Genomic DNA, 21,370 nt, shown 5'->3' with positions numbered 1-21,370 from the left:
ATATTGCCTTTTTGTTTTGCTGTAATTACACAAGGCTTCTCTTGTTTTCCGTTCCTCTTAGCAGTCTTTGTAAACATGTACTGACCACAGCATGGAGGTCAAATTCTAATACTCCTACCCTAGTTTCTTTCTGCTGAAATGCATCAGGCCTTCTATTATCAACAAAGCACATCCTCTTGATGTTTTGAATGACTCCTTTCAAGAGACGGAGAGATGGGATTTTTTTATTAATAAGCCACTAAGAAGTAATGGAGCTTGATGGGCCAAATGGCTTCTTGTTTGTAACCTTTCTTTTGCTCTCAAGTTTCAGTCAGCTTTGAGTGAAATAAAAGTTCTGCATTTAGCAGGTGAAATGCTGTAAATGGAACAATAGTAAATGGTGATTTAAATGTATAATTTCTGGGTGTTACGGTGGCACAGATGTTAGCATTGCATTCAGCTCAGGACCTGGGGTGCTATCTGTAGTAGTTTGTAAGTTCTCCCTGAATTTGTTTGGATATCCTCCTGGTGCTCCAGTTTCCTACCACAGTCCCAATACATACTGGTAGGTTAATTGGTTTCTGGGAGAATTGGCCCTGGTTTAAGAGGGAGTGTTTGTGTCTGTGCGTGCCCTGTGATGGGCTGGCATCCCGTCCATGGTGTTTCCTTTCTTACGCCTGTTGCTTGCCATGATAGGCCATAGGCCACTGTGACCCTGAACTAGATTAAAGCGCCAGAAAATGAATGGATGGATGTATAAAATCTCTATAGAGATAAAAACATAAAAGTCAAAAAGGAGCAGAGACCATTTGGTCAATCTAGCTTGTGTGGTTGCTAGTAGCTACAGTAATTTAGAGGTTCTAGTAGATTATTGAAAGAGGCAACAGTTTCAACTATGGCAACAGGGTTGTGTGTCTTATTCTAGTCTCCCATAGCCTATAGTGTTGTTCAAAAAGGCTAATTTTATAAGTCACCTGCATTTAAAAGAAATTTTAGTGATTGTTACTGTAGAAAAAAATAGCTTTGCTGTGATCCACATACATGTAGCATCCTATTACTAACACAAGTTACAAAGGATTTTGGATGTCCTTCCTTTGGGGAACCAGTTGTTTCTAATCTGTTTTTATAAAGAGCAGTACTGTCCAAGAAGTTGCTTTTAAAGTTGTGTGTGGCAGAGTCAGTGGTATCAGAGAACACTAGCCTACATATCGACAGAGGCACTTCCTAGACAGGAAGACTTGCTGATTAAATGTTCCAAGACAAGGGTGAGAATTAACCCTCCTTGAGTATGTCTTGAGAATGCTTGACAACGAACCTAGCGCTCTGTGCCTGCTGTTTCTGTAAAGTTCTCAACAGTCTGTCTGCCTACCCCCCAGGTCCTAACATTTGGTGCTTTTATACGGGTCAGTTCTTCTGAAGATGTGCCTGTGTGAAGACGTTGGAGAATGAACACTGAACAGCCTAGTCTGGCCTAATGCACATTCAGCTGAAGTCTGGCAGTAATGCAGTTCAATTCAGATGTTGTGCTCTAGAGATGTATCATAGAGGACATTGTATTTGTGAATAGAACTTACCATGTTTTTAATTAAGATATATTACCTCACATATACACTACGCAGAGAGGCAGCTGTTACGCACATGAATGTAATAGCCTTTATTTAAATTGTGTGAGTAAAATACCAACTGCTGTTAAGACGGAACTGCTGCTAGGCATTTTTATTCATTTTAATTTTGTTGTCTGACTAACTCACGTTTCTTTAGTGAATGTACTCTGTAGGTCTTGCTCTGAAATGTGCTCTTACTTTTAATGTGTGTGTAAGTAAATGCAGAAAAGTGGTTTGGAAATGCATTTTGGATAGCAAAGTTACTGTAATCTAAAATGTGAGCATTCTTTTCAATTCAACATCACTAGATAGCTGTTTCATGTTTTTTTTAGTTGAAGATGAAATATGGGTGTATTATAAAATAACTTGGAAACAAAACAGTCACTCATATGTCCCTTCTTCAGATCTTGGAACAGTGGTGATGCTTACACTACAGACTCTGAAGCTGCTCTTGGGAAATTTGATGTACTCCAGTGGTTTCCAGCCCTGTTCCTGGGGGACCACTGTGTTTGCTGGTTTTGTTCTCACCGAGTTCTTAGTCACAGACTAATTGATTTCATTTGGCTTTTTGAAGCATATTTTTTAAAATTGCTTTCAGCTCCTCAAGAGAATATGATTTGCAATTATCAGCTTTAGACTTGTGCTGGTTTCGGAATTCTCCTCATCCTGAGTGCCGTGATCAAATGGGCGTCAGCAGAAGGCAAAATCAAACACTCACTTGTCTGAGCATCTGATACTTTATGACCACCTGCTTCTGTTCATCATAACTTGCCTTTTAATAGCAGTTTAGTCAGAAATAAGGGGGCAAACTCTTAAAAGTAAGTTGAGGAAAGGCTGCATAAAGGTTTATGCTGGAGGTGTTGGAAGAAATAATGCTTGAAGTCTGGGATATTTCAACCTAAGAACTGAGTGCAGAAAATGCCAGCGAAGTATGCACGTCATTTAAAGGCGTCAGTTAGCACTGATGATTTACACGTTCAACTGAAGAGCTCTGGAATGAAAACCAGCAGATGTAGTGGTTTCCAACCAACCCTGGGAGACATCTGACTCACACCACTCTGCCACATGATTGATCAGTAGCGCCCCCTGTCATACTCACCATTGTGGTCTTTACCATTTTGATAGTTTGACCCTCTCTGCATACTAGGCAAATGTTTTCATGATTTAAACTAATTTTCTGATCTTTAACGGGAAAAAATATTCCCCATTTAGCAATATATTGTGGGTCTCTGTGTCATGTTACAGATTAAGATACAGTACTATTATCAAATGTAACCTTCTTTTTTCCATTTGCCAGTGACTGGAATAATCTAGAAACTGTAGGTAAAAGGTAGACGTCAGTCTTCTGATTATACTTTTCTCCCTGATGCCTTCACCTGTTAACACTGATGCATCCTGTTATGCTGTTTTCATTTTATTGTTGATTTCTTCAGTACTTTGACTTCAGAGGGGCAAGCAGGCCCCTTGGACTGGTTGTTATCGTAAACGGGGATTGGTTCTCTACAGATGAATCCGGTTAAAATCCTCTATAAAATTCTTAAAGTTCATTTTCTTTTTGTCTGTCTCTGTCTCCCTCAGGTCCCGGTTGCCCACTGTTTTGGTCCTCCTGGCCACAAAAAGAAGTTTTGTGCGGTTTGCAGGAAACAGCTGGAGGGGAGCTCTGCTCTCCGCTGTGAAGGTATGGATCACACAGTCGGATTTACTGCAGGATGAAGTGTAGCTCTGCAACTTCTCACCTCCAAACTCTTCTCCTTTTCTTCTCCTTTTGTAGGACTAATAGTGTGTGCAGGATTATATCACTAGCATGTAGTGTAAAAATTAAAAAGAACTGTGGTAACTTACCAGTTGTAATGCAAACCTTGGTAAAAGTGACTAAAAGTAAAGACAACCACATGAGTGTTTCTGCTGAGGTGGTTTAGCTAAGTGTCAAATTAATAACACCAAAAACAATTATTTATTAATAACAATTTATCAATAACAGTACTTGTTAAGCATCTTTATTGCAAAAGTATGCAGGGATCCACAATTGCATTATTGACCTTAATACTTTACAAAATTATTCTTTTAACAGTACATTTTCTCCAATTGTGTTGAAGAGCTCAACTTAGCCAGGTGTTTAATAGAATTAAGCTGTCACCCCAAAATGAAATAGGTCTTCAGCCAACAGTAAAATATTGGAGTGAATTGCTGACATTTAGGGATTTAGGGATTTTGAGGTCAAGAAACTTGGTAAATAAGAACAAATGCAGATGAAATAATGGAAGCCCATTTTGTTTCATGTGGAAATTGTCTATTTGTAATGGATTATTTTTTTTAGTGTGAAAATAAGCTTTATATACATTTTATACTTTTTTTCTTTAATAAAACACTTACTGTACTAAAGGTTTTCCTCCACTGAATAACCTTTTTGCACACAGCTTTAATACCCAAATACAGAGGGAGCAGGTGAATTTTCCCCCAGCAGCTTGTATCCATTTACAAAACATTGAAATCATGAGAAATGCAGAAATGTATTTCTTTATTTTAAGTGAAAAATTGAGAGAAGTGATTTCACACAGCCTGAAACAGATGAAGAGTGTCGCTCTTACACAATCTCTTAAAGACATTTCCTGTGAAGTGCAGAGACCCCCTTCTCATCATACTCCTTTTTCTGAACCCACAGAGGATGGAAAGACCTCAGAGATGCCAAGATAGATCCCCCTATCCAGACTGTGTGTTTTCTCTGGAATCCTGCCTCTATTAGCACATCACTGTTCAGAGACAGCCTACCTAATTCCTGAGTCAAGCGCTTGGGAAAACCCATGAACATGGTCGAGCCCCCACCAATAACAATGTTCCTTAGGAGCTCCCCCCTTGTCCTCCTGTCTTGTTTGTTGATACAGTTCATCATCAGGGTCGGCAGTCCTGGTTCGGTAGAGCCCATCTTGTTAGGGTGGAACAAGGCTTCTGGGCAAGTGAACCTCTCCTTACCAACAAATATTATACGTCCATCAGGCAACTCATACTCTACCTTGTACCGGCTTTCTGGCAGATACAACTCGTAATCAATGTCACGAGCAACATAACAACATTTCTCCTTAATCTCCTCTACAATGTTGAGAGAATGGTCCTGAATCCCTTGCCCAGACTCATTGAGCAGCCTTAGCAAGTGGGCATTGAGGGTCTGTCCTCCGTAGTCCACCACACAGGCTGTGGTTGGCCTGTGACAACCGTTGTACACTGCAGCAACATAAGAGCCCCCATGGCCACTCTCGAGCACAAGCCCACTTGTTTTGCCGTAAGAGTAGAGCAGTAGTGCAGGCTGGTAGGCCATGTGCACAGCAGGGACGCTGAAGGTCTCAAACATGAGCTCTGCCATCTTCTCCCTACTCCTGGTAGGGGTCAGAGGGTGTTCACTCACCAGGACAGGGTGGTCCTCAGTGGCAATCCCCAGTTCTTTCTCAGAGACGTGTTTCCAAAGTTCTTCCAAGGTGTCCCAGTCATCCACAAGACCGTTCTTCAGTGGATAAATCAGATCATGTTCTGGCTTTTCCAGAAGTTTTCCTGCAAAGCTCTGCTTGCAGTTTCCAGGGAATTCCCTCACCTTTTTTATCACACTGGAGATGACGCACAAAGGTTTCTTTTCTCCAGCGAAGCCAGCTTTGAGGTAGCCTGTTCCTAAATCTAGGATGACTGGTCCAGTGAGCTTAGTGCCACTATTTTGTGTCTTGATTTGTCTTCTGCAGTCCTCTTGTTGGTCACCTGCTGTTTTGGCTGCAGCTGATGTTTCAGATTCTCCAGTGGATTTGGCTTTAACATTGTTCTGCCTGAATTTATTTCTCTGCGAAATTGGAGATAGTGCACTTATTAAAGATTCTGACATATTCCTTTAAATGTTTAGATTTGTAAAATGACTAAATAAGAAAATATAAAAATTCATATTCTACAAAGGATAAACTTAATGTGGTACAACACCACCTTTATAGACCTTTCTTTTATTGTGAGGTTTGGTTGTTATGGCAACTTAGTATAGTCAGTTATGTGGTAGCACCATTGTGATGCAACCACAGTTGACAACAAGAAATAGCAAGAATATTCTAAAGTATACATGTATTATATATTTTAAAAAAATATTTAATTTGACTCAGGTGTAATAAGAACTATCACATTTTTCAATGATTTAAGTTTTTTCCAGATTAAGAGACATAGAGGCCAAATATTCTGAAGTGAAAGAATGATTAAAAATTACCTCTAGTTCTGAACCTGAAAATGGCTCTACTATGATACACTGTAGGCATGGAAAAGTGTATTATTTCATTTAAGTGTGGAAATGCACCATAAGTATGTTTGGAGCTGGAGGAAGCTGATTATATTTTCAGTCTTACTTTACACATTTAAAAGAAGAATGGTCAGTATTTTCTGTAACTTAAGTAAACCTTGATATTTAGATCATTTCTATATAAATCTTTCCACCCTCCCCTTTTTCTTGTTCATTGTTTATGTAATCCAATTTAGAAACTGAATGGATTCAGATAACTACAGAAACATCCTCCTGGTCAAAAATTGCAGGTTCCTTAGCTTAAAGTTCAAAATACACATCTATTACTTCAAGGATGAGAAAGAGTTGCAGAAACTGATGCAATGAAAATAAGGCTTTCCTGTTATCTGGAATTATGTAGAGAAAATTATTGGCTGCATTTTTTGCTGCCTACAGACATGTGAAGATTTACGGTAAGAGGACGAGGAAGCGCAGTAACATGATAACAGCCTTGGGGTCAGTAATGTCCTCTGATGAGGTTTGTAGGTCTTTGAGAATATCTAGCCAACCTGTCTTTAGTTTACTTCTAGTTAGGTTGCCATCTGGGTGATAAAATCAGAACTGTGCATTTCACAAATTACACAAAATCTGACAACACTGATAATGTAACAGCTACCATGATCTTCTTATCTCTCTTATACAGCAGTGTTTCCTTCCTTGTCATAGTTTTTTTTTATTTCTTGAAGACCATCTGATTGATGATAGTGACCCTTGCGGTTAGTTTTTTTTCTGTTGTCTTGCTTTTTGTTCGTGGTTTGTGAATTGGTAAATTTACAGAAGGAATACATTTTTAAAACAAAGTAACAAGTATTTATTGTCGATAAGTTTGTTGTTTTATTTTTGTTTCTCTTTACAAATTCCTCCAATGCCACACATCTCTGTATTATCTGCTTTGTTTTAAGAAACTCCAACATTTGTTTTACAGGGTCAAATTACAATGTGGCATATTAAATTAACTATATAAGAAAAATTAAAACACAAACAAGTACTCAAGTTACAAAATTTGAGGCAGTTCAGAATCGGAGATAGATCTCAGTCACCGTGGGGGAACTTGTTTTTGTGCTGTTGTAGTCTCAGTTACGGACACATGCAGCATGTCTAAAGGCGATGAAAAATGAGAGCCGTAGGCAGGAAATCAGAATGATCCTCCATTACGTATTCAGTCTGTCATACAGGAAATCTAAATGACCTCCAATGACGTGTTCATAGTCTCTCTTAAGAAATTGGAATATCTGGGAGGAGGAGAATGAATGACTATACCCTGTGCTTTTTTTTGAAGTTTTGTTCTGTTGACCCCTTAAACAGTGGTGATGTCAAAAACATTTTAGACCAGGAAGGGGTGTCCCCAGCACCTGAGGATAAAGACTAGGCAGGTTTTGTTTCCTTTTGTGTTTTTTTAAGGTTCAGTTCCTTAAAAGGTGAAATGATGGAAATAATTGGTAACCACAAATAATTAGTAAATAATAAAAATAAATAAAAATGAGGACCTGTAGTAAGCATTGGGAGTGCCCATCCCTCATTTAGAGCCCAACAGGTGTCTCTCTTTAGTGTCCTGACTCAAAATACAGCCCTCAGTTTTTGAAAAGGCCACATTTACTGTACTTACAGTATGTACTGTACATCCAAAAACCACCTACAATTGCAGTCCAGACTGCATTTTTGTCAGCTTCAAGATCTTTATCATGATGGTCAGCTGCCTAAATTTATGATACCTACTTGACTCTTCACCGTCTAGGCTCTCTGTTCTAAGTGAGAGACTTCTGTGACTCTGTGCTTATGGTGTTTCCTTCTGCTCCCCTCTGTTTTGCAGTGTGTGAGCTCCATGTCCATGTGGACTGTGCCCAGTTCAGCTGCAGCGACTGTCGACTCTGCCATCAAGATGGGCACCAAGATCATGTACGTATCTGCCTATGGATACTCTCATCAGAACCAGCCTCCTCAGAAGATGCGCTGGTTTGATTCCAGTTCTCACATTTTATTTGAGGTCATATTCATCAGTATAAATACCTTACTAACCCACATGCCAGTATTATTAATTATAATTTATGTGCTCTAAAAGAGCTGAATAAAACAGCATTACACTTCCCCATGTATGACTATACATATTTAGAGAGCTGTATTGCTGACACTTCTGGATCCAAACAGACAGCAGCCTCTCAGTTTCTGTGCTGTTCAATTAAACTTTATTTTAAGGTTCAGATTCATTTTTCGATAGCTAGTCTCTTAAAATAGCCTTTAACATCCCCAGGATTTTTTTTAAGAGAATAGATTTTTAAAGCAAGTTTGCCAATGTTGTATCTAAAATTGGAACTTTCTATTTTGGTTTTAAACAATATAATTCAGTTAAAAATATAAAAAAGTTGCTTAATTACAGTATAAGTCACCTAAAATTGCTGTCTAGAATATAAATCTGAAAGTACAGTTACTGGCTGCAGCCGTCTTCATCTGCTGATTACAGACATCTTCCAACAAATCACATGCTATCTTTTCACAAAACAAGTTATTGTGTTTTTCTTTTTTTCAACAGTTTTTTTCTGTCAGAAATGCGAATACGGTCTTGTCAAATGTTCCTCAACCCATGTATACAACATATAACATTTCATATGCTGGTGTTTTTTTCTGTAATGGGTTTAAATAGGTAGGGTATTTTTTACTCAAAACGGGCTCATTTTACATTGCCTTCCATGGAATAGTCATTAATAATTATAATAAATCCTTTCACTTGTATTGCATATTTCTGGGAAGTCAAAGCACTTTACAGGTAATGGGGACTCCCCTCCACCACCACCAATGTGCAGTATCCACCTGGATGATGCGACGGCAGCCATAGTGCGCCAGAACGCTCACCACACATCAGCTATCAGTGAGGAGGAGAGCAGAGTGATGCAGCCAATTCATAGATGGGGTTTATTAGGAGGCCATGATTGGTAAAGGCCAGGGGGAAATTTGACCAGGACACCTGAGTAACACCCCCACTTTTTTTAAGAAATACCTCGGTTTTACGTCTTATCCGAAGGATGGCACCTTTTTACAGTGTAGTGTCCCTGCCACTATACTGAGGCATTAGGGCCCACACAGACCAAGTTGTGAGCACCCCCTTCCGGCCCCACTAACACCTTTTCCAGCAGCAACCTTAGCTTTCCTAGGAGGTCTCCCATCCAGGTACTGACCAGGCTCACACCTGCTGAGCTTCAGTGGGTTGCCAGTTGTGAGTCCCAGGGCGATATAACTGCTGGCATACATTGTTCCCGTTTCTCAAATTGTTCATTGTTCCTGCATATAAAGAAAAAACGCAAAATGTCAAGATGCAAAAGCGTTGGACTCGTGGACGATTTGCCATTTTATTTGATCTTTTCTAACCTTGCCTGAGGACAGAAGTGCCCTGGGCCAGGGTTTTAACTGACGTGTGTGGATGGCTTTCTTCCTCATTCCAGGACGTTTACCACCACCACTGGAGAGAGGGAAACCTGTCGTCGGGGGCGCGCTGCGAGGTCTGCCGGCGGACCTGCGGCTCCTCCGAGGTGCTGGCGGGGATGAGGTGCGAGTGGTGCGGAATCACGGTACGCAGCAGCCTGAGCGAGAGGCTTAATACTGACACCGACCTGTTACCATGATTGCGTTTCAATGGAGATAAGATAAGATCACTTTATTGGCCATATACAGTTTCTTGTATTAGGAATTTGTCTTTTCGCATACCCCAGTTTGCTCTCCATGAGACACACAGACAGGGAGAGAAGCTTGGGGTTAGAGCGCAGGGTCAGCCATTTGTACACGCTCCTGGAGCAGTTGGGGTTAAGGGTCTTGCTCTCAGGGGCCGAATGGAGTAGGATTCTTCTGCCGGCCGCTGGATAGGAACAGGCAGCCTTCCAGGCACATGAGCAGATCCTTTGCCACAGAGCCACCGCACTGCCCCCGTGTCTTCATCCATCCTCCCATTTTCTAACCGCTTTATCCATTCCGTGGACAAGGAGGAACCAGAGCCTGTCCCAGCAAGCAGTGGGCTCAAGGCGGTGAACGCTCCGGACCTTTGCAGGGCACACGCAGACACACGCACGCACGCAGACACACACACACACACACCAGGGATAATTTCCTCAGAAGCTTATTTGATCTACCAGCATGTCTTTAGACTGAGAAGAATCCAAATCACCAGGAGGGAACCCATGCAAACACAGGGAGAAGATACAAACTCCATGCAGACAGCACCTCACGTCTGGAACTGAACAGCAGTGCTTACCACAGTGCCGCCTGCATGTTTTAATATGAGTCTCTTTTCAGTTAAACATAGTATATTACTATGGATTACAGGGATGTCATTGTTCTGTTGAGCAAGATAATACAATGCAGATCACAAAGAAACGTGGCCTCACCTAGGACATTGAAGTAATGAGGTGAATTCCGGATTTTATGTTTCTTTTCACTCTCTTTGAACTATAACCGCAGTCATTCACTTCGTGTTGAAATGTACTGATTTTTTTCGTTTTAAAAAGTCAATTTAAGAATGTTTGTGCCCAAATGGAGGTCATTTTACCCATCATTCTTCCTATTATAGCTTATAGCTTATTGATGCAAAAATCCATTAAACCACACATTGTACGAACCCTGCAAATCATCCACAACATCTTTTTCTATACAGGCAATACTGTATAGTGTATATGTGTAAGTGCCTCTTACCATTAGTCTGCTCTCTCTTAATTTCCTGGGTATACTGACTGATCTTGAGCCCAAGTGAACATTTGGCCTGGAGAAGATTTCCATTTTAGACAGCAGAGACAAATCTACCATTTTTTTAAATTGTATGCTAAAGATGTGAAATTCCTGAAAGGTACTGTATACTTCACACATTTTTGGTTTCAAAGGCTTGTTCAACCTTTAATAAAGCCAGTATTCGGCCAGTCCTTGATGTTACTTCTGTGTTTCATTGTCTCCTGAAGTGGGGATCTTCCACATCATATTTTGGAAGATTTATTGTTTCACTGGTTGCTATTTAGTCATGACTAAAAGTCATCTGTTCAAGTGTGACAATCCTCAAGAGAAGAAATTTTTGTAGTTGTTTTTTAGATCCAGCAAAAAGCTAAACTTCTGAATATCCACATTGAGTAAGACATGATTTTGCATGAAGTAACAAAAAAAAAAGGATTAAGAACATGAAGAAGCAACATATTTGGTCAGCATCTGTATTTGCTAGTACCTGATTGAGCTGAATACTAATACTATTCTTAAAGGATCTTGTAGAAGCATATATAATTCCACCCACTCTTTGCATAAAGAACAGCTTTTCACTAAAAATCTTTTTCAAAAATTAAATTACAGGAGCTGGTGAGTGGCTAGAGGCTCAGCACGCATTCTGTTGGCCATAGGTTGTTGTTTTAAATGCAGGTTATTGCACTGTTCATCATTGCAAAATCCCAAGGGACGTTGCACACATGGCAGAGCACCATGTAGTGTGCTGTAGGGTGGGTGGAGTTGAGATGATGATCAATCACCAGCCTTTTTATCTGGGCTCTTGTAAGCCTGAGAGTTATCAGAAATGTATCTATCCATTGCAAATGACTTATTTCCCTAAATTTGAGGATACACAGTCTTTGGTTATTCATTTTTTCCTAAAAGGTGTCATTGTCTTTGGAGAAAATAGATTAACTTTGTCATAGGTCATGTGTCAATTATAGATCTTACTTCTCTCATTTTATTCCCTTAATCTGCTTAATACAGGTATGTTGCGTTCGCATCAGCAAATTTGAGGTTTTCTTTTTAATCTAGGCATAGTTTGATAAGGGATGTGTGTTTGCTGAAAAATTGAGATTGTCTTATTCATCTGCATTGTGAAAGCTTCAGAATGGTGCTTTATCTTTGTGTTAGGGGTAACTGAAAAATATGAAATATGTTTGGGCTGATCTAAGCTCTTTTGTTTATGTGGCGCTTCAGGTTAAAGCTGTATAGCCATGCCTTTATGGCGGAGCGGTGCCTCTGTGGCTAAGGATCTGCACCTGTGCCTGCAAGGTTGCTGGTTCAAATCCCGCCGCCGGCAGAGGAATCCTACTCTGTTGGGCTCCTGAGCAAGGCCCTTAACCCTAACTGCTCCAGGAGCGCAGTACAATGGCAGACCCTGCGCTCTGACCCCAAGCTTCTCTCCCTGTCTGTGTGTCTGTGTCTCCATGGAGAAAAGCTGGGGTATGCGAAAAGATGAATTCCTGAAATTGTATAGGGCTAATAAAGAAATATTATTATTATTATTATTATTATTATTATTATTATTAAATGTCTGTAGGTTAAGACTGCATTAAAGGCCAGTTCTGTAAAGGTGTTGAGATCTTAACATTTAAGTCATGCAGAAGCAAAAAGACAATACAAAATGACGTGTGTTGCATAATACAAATGGATACCTATCTAAAAGGGTATTATTTTTTTTCCACAGTGGAGGAAGTGCTTCATGTAGATGTTTTGGATGCTGTATGATTTTAAAAGGATGACCTTGGTTGTACCCATGAGATCTTCTAAATGTGCATTTTGTGTACAGAGTCATATTCAGCTACAGTGTACCCTCGCTTTAATGAGCTAATAGAGAGGAAGAGAGGTCTGGTATTGCAGTCTGTCCATTAAATTACCAATGAGATATTTCAAGCCCTAAAAATACACTTGTTTATAAGAACAAGTCTTACTGAATGAAAGAAATATGCTTACTGAATATGTATATACTGTAGATGACTGCATATCTGTGATGTAAAAATAATTCTTTAACACTTAAGCTGCTGATTATTTTTTCTTATAGACCCTCAAATTTGAATTACTAACTGTTTAAAAGACTTGGCTCTCTTGCTACGATACATAGCTATATACAGGTTTCTCCAACATTCCTACCTCTATAGTCCCTGACAGAATGAATTAAATGTGAATATACTGAAGGTCTGCACAGAACCCAGAAATTTACAGGAGTTGCTTTTCTGCTGAGAGGACCCTAGCTGACTGATGCCCACACTACCCTGGCAGTGCTTTGCCAATGTAGATCACTGCATGGGGAATCCCAGTCACAGTCTGTTGGTGACATAACCCAGGCTTCAACTAGCATTACAGTCTTAACTGCATAAAATCTTAACAATAGAGTGGCCTTCAGTTGCTATGTGTTTGTTTTCCAGGCACATGCTTCGTGTTATGTAATTATAGCCCCCGAGTGTAATTTTGGAAGGCTGAGAAACATGATTCTTCACCCCACCTGTGTACGGATCTGCTCCAGAAACTTCAGCAAAATGCACTGTTATCGCATCTCGGAGAGCTTCCAGACTGAGCTAGGTAATTTGCAGCTTTCAAATCCCATTCCTAAGTTCATCCTATTTCCACTTCTAGGAATGGGAGGGAGTGTATGCTGAACATCCCAGCCTCAGTTTATTAGCAGAGGTAACAGTCAACAAGACTTGTATATTCCGGTTCACCAAACTGTTTCATTCCACCAGTCAGGGGATAACTTTTTGCTCTTTTTAATCTTTTGAGCAGTTCATAATTGGTTTGATCAATTCTTACATTTCCTCTGATTAAAAAAATTACCTGTTTCTTCACTGTTCCACGAATGTCATTAAATAATATTTTTCCAATCTCGCATTACTGAATGTGTTTTGTCAACCAAATACAATCATGTTGTTTGCAGAACGGTTAAAGAGTCTGCTGCTGTTGTCCCCAGGATTGTAAGGGCTTTCTGTCGTACTTCAGTTTGTTTTATGAAAGAGAAAGAAATGCTTATATTTCTTAAAAGATGCAAGATGTTGCATGATTTTTTATGTGTGGTAAATTACAGTTCATTGATTTCCCTTCCAGATAACAGTGATGACATTGATGTCCCCAACCCAGGAACTACAAAAGAAACTCAGGCCACATCATCTCCGGACTCAAGTATGTTACAACGAAGTACCTTTTGTGTTTATTCAAGGAAATCCATGGTTTCATTATCTTCCCTAGTATTACAGGAATAAATGCATCTTAAAAATCAGAATTACATGTAAAGGAATGGTTTGTAGCAATTCCTTAAATAAAACCATTAGCTGTTTTTTCTACCTGTCCTGTTGAATAATAGTAATATAGGGGATCTTCCAACGTATTGAAACTTTTTTTTTTTACAGGCAAACAAACTCTCAAGGTGTTTGATGGTGATGATGCAGTAAAGCGCAACCAGTTTCGCCTTGTATCCATTCCCCGAATAACGAAGAATGAGGAAGTGGTTGTAAGGCTGCTTTGTTTTTCTCTCACTCATAACAGTTGGTTGCTGTTTAGGTTCTTTATGATTCTATTTATTGCACTAGAGAAATCTACTCCGGGGTTTCCATAACGTACAGCAGTGGTCTTGTACTGTATGTGGTGTGCCTGTACCCAGGTTCTACAGGTGGACATCCACAAAGATGCTTCCATTTCTGATCTTACCTAAAAGTAAAACTTCTGTGTTATATGCTAAAATACTATTTGCATTAGTTTTTCTTTTCATTTGCTGATCTAGCCTGGTCTCAAAAGCCATTCTTCCAAAAGACTGGGAGAACAGAAGTTTCACTGGCTACCCTTACAACCCTGTTTCCCTGAACAAGCCACAGTACTGAGTAATCCTGTGATGAACTAACCTGTCCTTAAGAGTTCGATACCCAAGCCACTTCAGTTATGTGCATTTTTTGCAAGTTTAGCTTGTTCATCGAATGAGACCTCTGTACAGGTCCCAGAATTGTAGCTAATTGTATCTGTACAGAGAACCCCACAATCTTAACTCTGAGACATGACGAAGAACACTGCGATGTCTAAGGCTGTATTGCTGTTTACAGGGAACCACAGTTATGACAGCAACCTAATATTTCCTTTCAAAAATGCAACCATTGTCTCATGATATATGTATCCCCAAGCTTTCGCAAGGACAATGATGCTAACTTCCATTATTTGAACCATTTCAACATAATGAATGTCAGCAGTGAGGACTGAACTACCGCTTTGAAGATTTCTTGAACTGATACCCATGGAACAGAGGCAAGGATAAAAGCTATTTTAGTGGAGGAAGGTCCAATCTATAAATTGGCTTCATTCCTCTGCTCTCCTCCCCACTGATAGCTGATGTGTGGTGAGCGTTCTGGCACACTAAGGGTGCCGTCGCATCATCCAGGTGGATGTTGCACATTGGTGGTGGTGGAAGGGAGTCCCCATTATCTGTAAAGCGCTTTGAGTGGAGTGTCCAGAAAAGCGCTATATAAGTGTAAGCAATTATTATTATTATTATTATTATTATTATTATTATTATTATTATTTCCCATTGTCAGGTTTAATTGTGTAAGTGAGCCAATGGGGCAGTTGCAGTTTAGATACTGCTTGGCACTGGTATTTCTTTCCAAATCAGACAAACCAGTTGTCTAATCTGCTGTGCACTGTAGATTGCATGTTGATGCTAGACAGGGCTATGTGTATGCAGGTACAGCTCCATACCTGATGTGAATGCAGGGGAAAAGAAAGCCTTCTGCTCAATGTACTGATTTGCATCAAGAGCAGAGATGGTCTTAGGTAAAAGTCTAGTTTAGTCTGAAGGACATGCCTACTCTGCTGTTAGCAAAACTATATATATATAATAAACTCTTCCAGCAGAGGTAATGGCAGCAGAGTAGTGTTCAAGGTCAGAAATTCAAACTCAACTAGATGAAGAGGCTCAATTTTAGTCTCAGCACTAGTGGTCTGGGAACCAAGTTTAGTCACTTTGCCATCTCAGGAAATCTCAGCCCTGCTGCAGTAGACAGCAATTTGCATTGCAGAGCAGAATCTGCAAGTTCGAAGTCTTCTTTTCCAGATACTTCTAAATTCCCAGACAAGACCACAGTCCCAGACCAGTTTTTACATGTGTACTCTCAATTGATACCTGGGTTGATTGCCCTTCATACATTTGAGGTAACTTATATTTCCCAGTGGACTTGAAGGATTTGTTTACAATCAAATACAAATGCAGGAAAGTAGCTTTTTTGCCCTTTCAAGATGAACCAGCTGGGATACAGGTGCTACAATTCAGTCACTCCTTTGAGTTTCCTCCATAAGCATGTTCATTCTGAAACCCAATTCTGTTTCCAACTGACAGCTGATTGGGGGAAAAAAGAGTCACCCGACCCGATCCTTTTTTGGAGGATGTAGACTCCAGAATGTGGATAGTCGTGTTGCATACCACAGCACATTCTGTCCTACTTCTCCCCGGTATGATGCATGCTCAAGAACCTTGTTGCTGAGCTGGTGAAAGCAGTACAGAAATAAATTTATACACGGTCACACACAAATTGTCAGCATTGTGTCCAGAGTGTGGTCTGGTGTTGCCCCTACAACCCACACAGGGTGCACAGTCCTGATAAGACTGTAAAATGCACATAATGTGGAAGAAATGCAGTGCACCTATTGGCAACTGTTGTATATCTCTCAAAGCACCATGAGATGAAAAATGCACTGCTTGATCCACACGCCAAAAGATTTGGATACCGGAAGAAGCAGAAGACAGATGCTGTTGTACAACAACAAGGTCACTTGCTGAAGGTTATGTTGGATATGTGAAAGGAAACTTCAGATCAGTTACAGTTTGTTGCTTTTACACATGTATGCACTTAGAGAAATCTTTTGATTTTGTTCTTAAATAAAACATGCTACTGGTTTATAACTTGCAATAGCAATACACAGCTTTAATCCCTGCAAATCGAACAAATATTTATGTGAACTTTCATATATAGTTATAATGAAGAAATCTTCCTTAAATTGTGGTTATTTTACTGAATTCAGGAGGCTTTCCACAGTGATGTAAATAGAAACCTTTAGGTTGCCAAATTGGTTGGCTTTAAAACATCAAAGAATTAGCGATTCTAAATTTATGAAAAAAGTTTGAGTACTAGAAGTGGCATGACCTCTGTGTGGCTCCTGCAGGAAGCAGCATTACGAGCTTTCTACATCCCTGAGGAACCCCAGGACTACGAACTCCAGATTTACGGGCAGCAAGGGCTCGTGAGTGAAGATATCATCAACCGCAACGGGGCCACCGACAACAAGGCCCTGTCCGTGTTCAAAGACTACATGCCAGAGGCCTGGATCCTGCGAGCCAAGCTGAAGGACAGCGATGTGCTCAAGATCTACGCAGGCTGGCTGAAGTGAGTTTCACCGTCTTCGTTGGAGGCTAGGACATTGTTCACTCTCAGGCTGGGGCTTAACAAGCATCACCTTGGGATTTTCAGTTAAACATGCGTAACTCCACTATGAGCCCTTCTTTGCCATGTTTGTTTAGTATTTGAGAGCAAAACTTGAGCAGTTTGAGCTCTGAGCCTGGGACACAGCTAGTTTCAGTCTGGACTGAGTCGCTAGACAGCAGTGACCAGGATCCCCCCCAGTGGTGGCTCATGTTTGGCAGAGTGTCACCGGGGCAGAGTGGACGATGGCAGCCGGGGTCCAGCAGTTAGTGACTGATGTTAGGGAGTCACTAACTGACATTATGACATAAATACTCCTCTTTGGTACTTGAATTGCATCTTAAAATGAGCAGGAGTGTGTCTGTAGGTCCATGCTGTCTCAGAGTGGGTATGGGCATAGCTGTAAAGTGGAGTGATTTTACGCATCTGAGTACTGCAAATTGGACGGCATATTTAAAAATGATATTAATTTAATTTAAAGGTAAACTGGCCTTTCTTGCAATTGTTTCTCAGGGATTAGGAATACATAATGTTAAAGCCAGCAGATTAGTATTAACAGCAAATAAGTAACAGGACACTAGAAGTTTTGGATTTTTTTCCTTGGCCTGCTTAATCATAGCGTGAGTATTTGTGCAGACAGAGTAGTGCATAAGTGCACTCCAAATTTCATGTTGAATCAATCGCACATTGCTAAGTGGTTTTATTCCCATAGCAAATATAACTTTTTAAGTTGTGAATACTAAATCAATAAAACAGCAGACTGCTCAACATGGAATGTGGCAAGTCCAAATGGTTCATTTTTGCCAGACCTTGGGTACATGAGAGTGAAATCTCCCTCTAAGATCCCTCGATGTTTTTATTGCTTTGTTTTTCAGGTCATTTGAAGCAATGAAAAGGGTTGTGTTTTTCACAGATATGCAGAGGATTTGTAAAGCAACCAGCTTCTTAAGTGCACTTACAGTGCGGTGCATTGCAGTTTTTATCAGTAGCTTTAAGTAAGAAAATGAACAGAGGTCTGACGAGCCTGTTGACTCTTCATCCTTCCATCTATTTTGTCACCCCTTTTTCCAGTACAGGATTGTGAGGGAGCCAGAGGTTATCCCCACAAGCAATGGGCGCAAGACACCCTGGGTGGGATGCCAGTCCATCCTAGGGCGCAGACAGGCACAAGCACATACACTCTCACACCAGGGCCAGTAAACCTACCAGTATGTCTTTGGACTGTGGGAACAAACCAGAGGAATCTCACACAAACGTGGGGAGAACGTACAATCTCCACGTAGATAGCACCCCAGGGACTGAACACTGTGCCACTGTACCATGCTCCTCCTAGATCAACTGATCACATTAGGTCATTTAAGATTCACCTGAGACAAAACGAGAAGATCTATAGTCTCTGTACTGTAAGCCAGTGCTGCACACCCCTTACCTAAAGCAGAACCTCTTTTTTTAATCAGTCTTAAGTCATGGCTTTTGTGTGGCCTTAGAATCACTGTTTTTAAGTGTTTTTGCTAAGGTTATTTGGTAGTTTACGTATGTCCCGGTTGTGTCTCCTTTGTCATATGAGAACTAATACATCTGAGAAAAAGTGTTTCTTGAAGCTTTCTAGTTCATTATTCAAAAATCCGTATCTTTCAGCTCATTCCCCATAAAAAAACAGGTGGTAATTGAAAAGTGTTGTAAGAGTAGAAGTACAGTGTCTCTGAATATGAAGTAAGGACTGGGTCGTGTTTCAGGTTCTTAAGTTATATGTGCATCTTAGACGGCTGGCAATTCTGTTTGTGTTTGTCATATTTAGTTTTGTTTTTCAAAACTAATCGTGATCCAAAAGAATGTGCCCGTAGGTTTTGTTGTGTTACTAAGCATTTCTATCCACATCCACAGTTATTGTTTGAAAAGCCACAGGGTGTGTAGAATTCTTCAGATTTAAATGCAATGCCATAAAGGCGAAGTTGAGCAGAGCTGATGGGGGTGGCTTTAGTATGCATAGAATGCTTTGTAATTTGCTTTAAAAATAGGGGTTGGTTGACTTTAAAACACCAAGTTGAAGTCAGTGTAGACCGAATAGTTTGTGGGGTATTTTCTTAGCAGTTATTGGATTAAAGTTTTTTTTTTGCATGTGCAATGATTTATCCATGTTCCAAAGAGAGGAGCCCTGCTTACATGTACAACATCTTTTGAATGGTTATAATAAAGACCTGGGATATGACTCCATTAAGTAGTATAGGATTATTTGTAATAGTCGTTTTATCTGTATAAATTCCAAGTTTAACTCTCATGTTTAAGCATTTCCACAACAATACTGGTTTATTTACCACTGTTTATTATTTCTCTCTTTCGGTGGGTGCGGTTGTATATCAAAATTTCAAACACTAACCCTTTGATGAGCAACATAATTACTGCTGTGAATGTGTCTCTGTGGAGATGGAAAAGTTCAGTGTAGTTTGCCAGTATGATGATTTACCAAAATGTTGCCGATTAGCAAAGTGTCAAACATATTGATCTAGGGCAAAATATTTTGGGGTTTTTTTTTCTAGTAGAATATTCCGGTTGTTGACATGTTTAAATGTTGGATGAAATGCCAAAGAATGTGTCCAAGCTAGTTTCTCTTCTTTTCGTGCTCCAGACTTGGAGTGGCGTATATCTCCATCTCCCTAAAAAAGACAAGCACAGTGGATTCAGTTATCAGAGACGTTCTTCAGCAGCTTGGAAAACAGGTAAATCTCAGGAATTCCTTCATCTCACTGAAACAGAATCTATAATAATAAGATTATTCGTAAATTGTCAGTGTAGATAAAGCCTTATTTATCTAAAATTAGAAAACTGTAAATGTATCCGGTTTGGTAAAAGAACACTGGACATTAGCTTTTACCTTTAAGCAAAATCTTACCAAGTAAATCTGTACTAAAAGTACGATGGAATTACTGAAGTACATTTTATAGAGAGTTACAAAGCCACGCCACACTTTTTGATTCTAAAGTTCTGCCAGGCCATAGAATTGTGGGGATTGTAGAGAGAAAAACATAAGAAAGACTCAGAGGAGGCCATTCGACCCATCTAATTTGTTTTCCGTTAAGAGTATTGATTTGAGAGTCTTATCCATCTGTTTCTTGGAGAGTCTCAAAGTATTGGCTTCTGAACTGAAGGAACTATAGATAGTTCATTTTAAATGTTCCAGCAAAAGTTCCTCAATGATTAATCAATTTAGGAAAGTGCTGTTAAGTGCCAGATTTGAAAGAACATGCAGAATTGAAGATAGTTTTTCAACAGGTAGACAATTCTCAAGCCCTGCTTGAGAAGGGGAGATAAATATTGCGATGCACTACTTATACTTTGTGTTTTCTCATATTCTATTGTTTTTTTTCATTTCAGATAAATCATAGCAATATCCCTTTCTTAATTCTTTATATAGACAGAGAACAACAAAAGTGTAGTTCTGAGTTACCCCAAAAAAGTGTTTAACTATGTGTCTTTGACTCCTTTATATCTGATTAGGAAGAAGACCCTGAAGGTTTCAATCTGGTAGAGGTCTACATGGGCAGCAAGCAAGGTAAAGCCTGGGTCTGTTCCTTTGTCATTAATATTTGTATCCCAAATCTTAGTTGTAAATGTAAAGTTGTGTAATGGTCAACTGAGATAAAGATATGGTGATGATAGAATGGCGAGACATTTTTTAAAATGTTTTTAAAAAATGTTTTTAAATAGGCAACTTAAATTAAAAATCGGTGTTAAATCCATGACATTCCAAACTGCAGCAGATGCCAGACTGTTAAGACATGTCATAGAAATTAGATGGGAAACAGATGTTTACCTTCACAGCCTGGTCTAGCAACAAAGTCTTAATTTTTTGGCAAAGGAACATCTTTATGACAAAATCCCGTTATGCAGTCAGGTTATGTTCCATGCTGGGCTAGAGAAGGTTTGCTGATTTGCATGGTAGACTTAATGCAAAGAGTTCTGAGGCTGTGCTGATGTGTCTAACAGGACAGCCCTGTGTTTATTCCACTGGAATGTAAACATTAGAATGGCAACCAAATATCAATAGCAATTCAATAAAATTTTGAGGTGAAATGTACAGTAAATGTCAAAGCAAATCTGCAGATGTCTAGAGTGAAAAGAGGTAGTTGATAATTTTTATACAGTTTCATTTGCAGTAATTGGAGGTTCTAGATTTGTGGGGAAAAAACACCTGTTCCTGTTCGTGTTTGTTTCTTTTACAGTTCAACGGCAAGTGCTGACGAATCAGGAACTTCTGCTGGAGAAAATTCAAGACATTCGAAAGGTACTTAAGAACATAAAAAGATTAAACAAGACAAAAAGGAAAACAAATC

The 21,370-nt window shown here is 39.7% G+C and overlaps 1 protein-coding gene across 1 annotated transcript in view; it reads left to right on the top strand.

Moving 5' to 3' along the window:
• Window positions 1-21,370, top strand: part of LOC102694144 (diacylglycerol kinase theta) — an 80,065-nt gene that overhangs the window by 32,392 nt on the left and 26,303 nt on the right. Inside the window, exons 3-12 of the mRNA XM_006629852.3 lie at window positions 3,162-3,261; window positions 7,691-7,776; window positions 9,315-9,440; window positions 13,014-13,167; window positions 13,687-13,761; window positions 13,989-14,089; window positions 16,783-17,003; window positions 19,666-19,756; window positions 20,535-20,589; window positions 21,260-21,321. Coding sequence (XP_006629915.1) covers window positions 3,162-3,261; window positions 7,691-7,776; window positions 9,315-9,440; window positions 13,014-13,167; window positions 13,687-13,761; window positions 13,989-14,089; window positions 16,783-17,003; window positions 19,666-19,756; window positions 20,535-20,589; window positions 21,260-21,321 — 1,071 coding nt within the window. The remainder of the gene's footprint in view (window positions 1-3,161; window positions 3,262-7,690; window positions 7,777-9,314; window positions 9,441-13,013; window positions 13,168-13,686; window positions 13,762-13,988; window positions 14,090-16,782; window positions 17,004-19,665; window positions 19,757-20,534; window positions 20,590-21,259; window positions 21,322-21,370) is intronic.

Source organism: Lepisosteus oculatus, chromosome 1 (assembly GCF_040954835.1).
Source record: "Lepisosteus oculatus isolate fLepOcu1 chromosome 1, fLepOcu1.hap2, whole genome shotgun sequence".
Classification (NCBI taxonomy): domain Eukaryota; kingdom Metazoa; phylum Chordata; class Actinopteri; order Semionotiformes; family Lepisosteidae; genus Lepisosteus; species Lepisosteus oculatus.
The sequence above is the reverse complement of the archived record's forward strand: the minus strand, read 5'-3'. Positions and strand labels throughout refer to the sequence as shown.